Below are 2,270 nucleotides of genomic sequence, written 5' to 3'. Positions count from 1 at the left end.
GCGCGTGACGTCATCGCATACCTGAGCGTGTTGACCCGCACGCCCTTCTTCGCCCACTCGACTCCCAAACTGGCCGCCATGTGCTTCACGGCTGCGACGGAGAAAAAAATAGAGTATTAGACCTGCTCCGCGCGAGACAACAACCGCCGGTACGCACCCGCCTTGGCCGCGTTGTACGGCGTTTGTGGTTGCGGGATGTTCACAATCTGTGCGGGGTAAGACGGAGTCCGCGAACAACAATCAGTCATCGCTTACGTTTGCGCTCATGCTGCCGACCAACACGATGCTTCCTCCGCCCTGGGGTATCATGTGCCGCGCCGCTTCTCGCGCCGTGAAAAATGCACCGTGCACGTTGATGTCGTACAGTCGCTTTATCCGGTCAAACGGATAACTGAGACACCATATCAGCATTGTAGACCGCCAAGCAGAAGCGGTCGACGCACTCAAAGGCAGAGTAGTTCTCGACGATACCTGCAAGCGTGACTGTCAGAGCGCGGGCAGTCGTACACGGCGCATACACGCACCCGCAGAAGCAACAACCGAGTCTACGCGGCCGTACTCGTCCATGACCCGCCGGAACGCCTGCTGGACGGACAACTCAGACGAAACATCGCACCCGATGCCAACAACGCTGTAGTCGCTCTCGGTCATGTCACTGTCAACTTCACACCTTATCAGCACGCCGTCGCACAGCACACAGCAGCGAGATCCTGACCGCATGCAGACTTGACGAGGTCCCTGGCAGCGTCTGCCGCCTCTTCTTCCTTGAGGTCGAGGATCGCGAGTTGCGTGCAGCCAGACTGCACAAACGCGCGGCAAAATTCAAAGCCGAGTCCGCGCGCAGCGCCGGTGACCATGCAGACCTGTGAAGAGAGAGAAAAAGCGCACGTGTACGAGTCAGCGAAGGACAGAGATCATGCGGAGTGCAGAATAGACCTTGTTGGACATGGAAAAGTCGGGGAGGGTCTTTACTGCGCTGGCCTTAGCGACGACGCCGGGGCTGATGTTGGACTGGAAGCGGGCGAAGACGACATGGCGGGGGGGACGCCGTGCGAGGGCGAGGGATCGTGCGAGGGCGGGGACAGGGCGAGAGGCGAGCTGCGAGCTCATTACAGACGACGGCGAGGAGAGAGGAGGGAGGAGGTGCTGGCAGCGCGGGGGAAATGGAATTTATTGGGCGACTCGCGTCTCCACCTGGGCTCGGGAGAGAGCGTCGGACCGATTGGGCGAGTCCGCGGGGTCTTTTCCTCTTCTTGACATAATCGCGGGCAGCCAATCCGCGTGCACGCTGCCCGCCACCTGACCTGCAGCCGAGCCGCCTCGCCCGTCGCCGGCCTCCTGTCTGGCCGAGCGCGGAATGCAATGCAGCATAGGGTGGTATATGGGTACGTACGCAGACATAGAGCGAGAGGTATGTAGGGGACATGTGTCGAACAACGAACGTGGGTATCCGAACCACAGCAACGACTAAAGTAACCGAATAAACATCTCTAATACTGTATCCCACTAATGAAGAATAGGCCAGCCCCGCCGCGGCCAGACCGCGTTGCCAGATCAATTATATGCTCGAATGAATCCGATCCGAATGTAAGCAGAAAATGAGTGGACGAGCCAGTGAACGCACGCGGATATCCACCCGCACCCGCCGCCCTCGCTCCCTCCGCCGCCGCCGCCACCGCCCAGCTCACAGACACGCAAACTTGGACTTTCGTCGCTGCAGCTCGTCCATCCGGCTGTCCAGTTGCGCCCGCGCCCGCTCCTTCGCCCGCCGCTCCTCGTCCAGCTTGTGCTCCAGCGACTCCTTCTCCTGCACGATCGACCGCCGCACGTTCACCACCTCCGTCTTCGCCTCCGTCAGTTCCGCACGCAGCCCCGCGATCTGTCCGGTTAGGTTGTCCCGTTCCCGCGCCAGCTCCGTCGCTTGCATCCGTGCCTTGCGTACTGTGGGGAAGACAATCGTGTGAGCGATCACGACCGACTCCATTACGTGCACTCCGAAATGCACCGCAAGCGAACAATGAAGCGCGTACTCACGATTTTTCTCCGACTCGCCTAGCGACGACTCGAGCGTCGAGACGAGGTCGATGTGCGCCTGCAGGTCGCTCTCACAGTGGGTCAGCTGCTTGTTTAGCGTCTTGATCATCACCTCCTGCTCTTCAAGCTGTTTCGCTTGCTGTGCAACCTGCGCGACCACCTTCGAGTCCGTGGCCGTAGTCGGTGTCAGCGGGCCATTTACGAATGAGGGTGCGAGCGATGTTGTTGGTGTAGAA

General features: G+C 60.1%; 2 protein-coding genes across 2 annotated transcripts; both read right to left on the bottom strand.

The window, feature by feature from the left end:
• Positions 1-116: 116 nt before the first annotated feature.
• On the bottom strand, positions 117-1,110 carry FIBRA_06614 (uncharacterized protein; the record flags this gene model as incomplete). Its single annotated transcript, XM_012328327.1, has 6 exons — positions 117-206; positions 256-391; positions 444-471; positions 525-662; positions 716-863; positions 937-1,110. The coding sequence occupies 6 exons, from the start codon at positions 1,108-1,110 to the stop codon at positions 117-119; spliced, it is 714 nt and encodes a 237-aa protein (XP_012183717.1).
• A 574-nt stretch (positions 1,111-1,684) lies between these two features.
• On the bottom strand, positions 1,685-2,143 carry FIBRA_06613 (uncharacterized protein; the record flags this gene model as incomplete). The annotated part of the gene is made up of 1 exon (XM_012328326.1): positions 1,685-2,143. The coding sequence occupies one exon, from the start codon at positions 2,141-2,143 to the stop codon at positions 1,685-1,687; it is 459 nt and encodes a 152-aa protein (XP_012183716.1).
• Between the last annotated feature and the right edge of the window lie 127 nt (positions 2,144-2,270).

The sequence above is a fragment of the Fibroporia radiculosa genome (genome assembly GCF_000313525.1).
Source record: "Fibroporia radiculosa TFFH 294 genomic supercontigs, scaffold8081, whole genome shotgun sequence".
NCBI lineage: Eukaryota > Fungi > Basidiomycota > Agaricomycetes > Polyporales > Fibroporiaceae > Fibroporia > Fibroporia radiculosa.
Note: the sequence above shows the minus strand (reverse complement) of the source record. Positions and strands in the feature narration are given on the sequence as shown.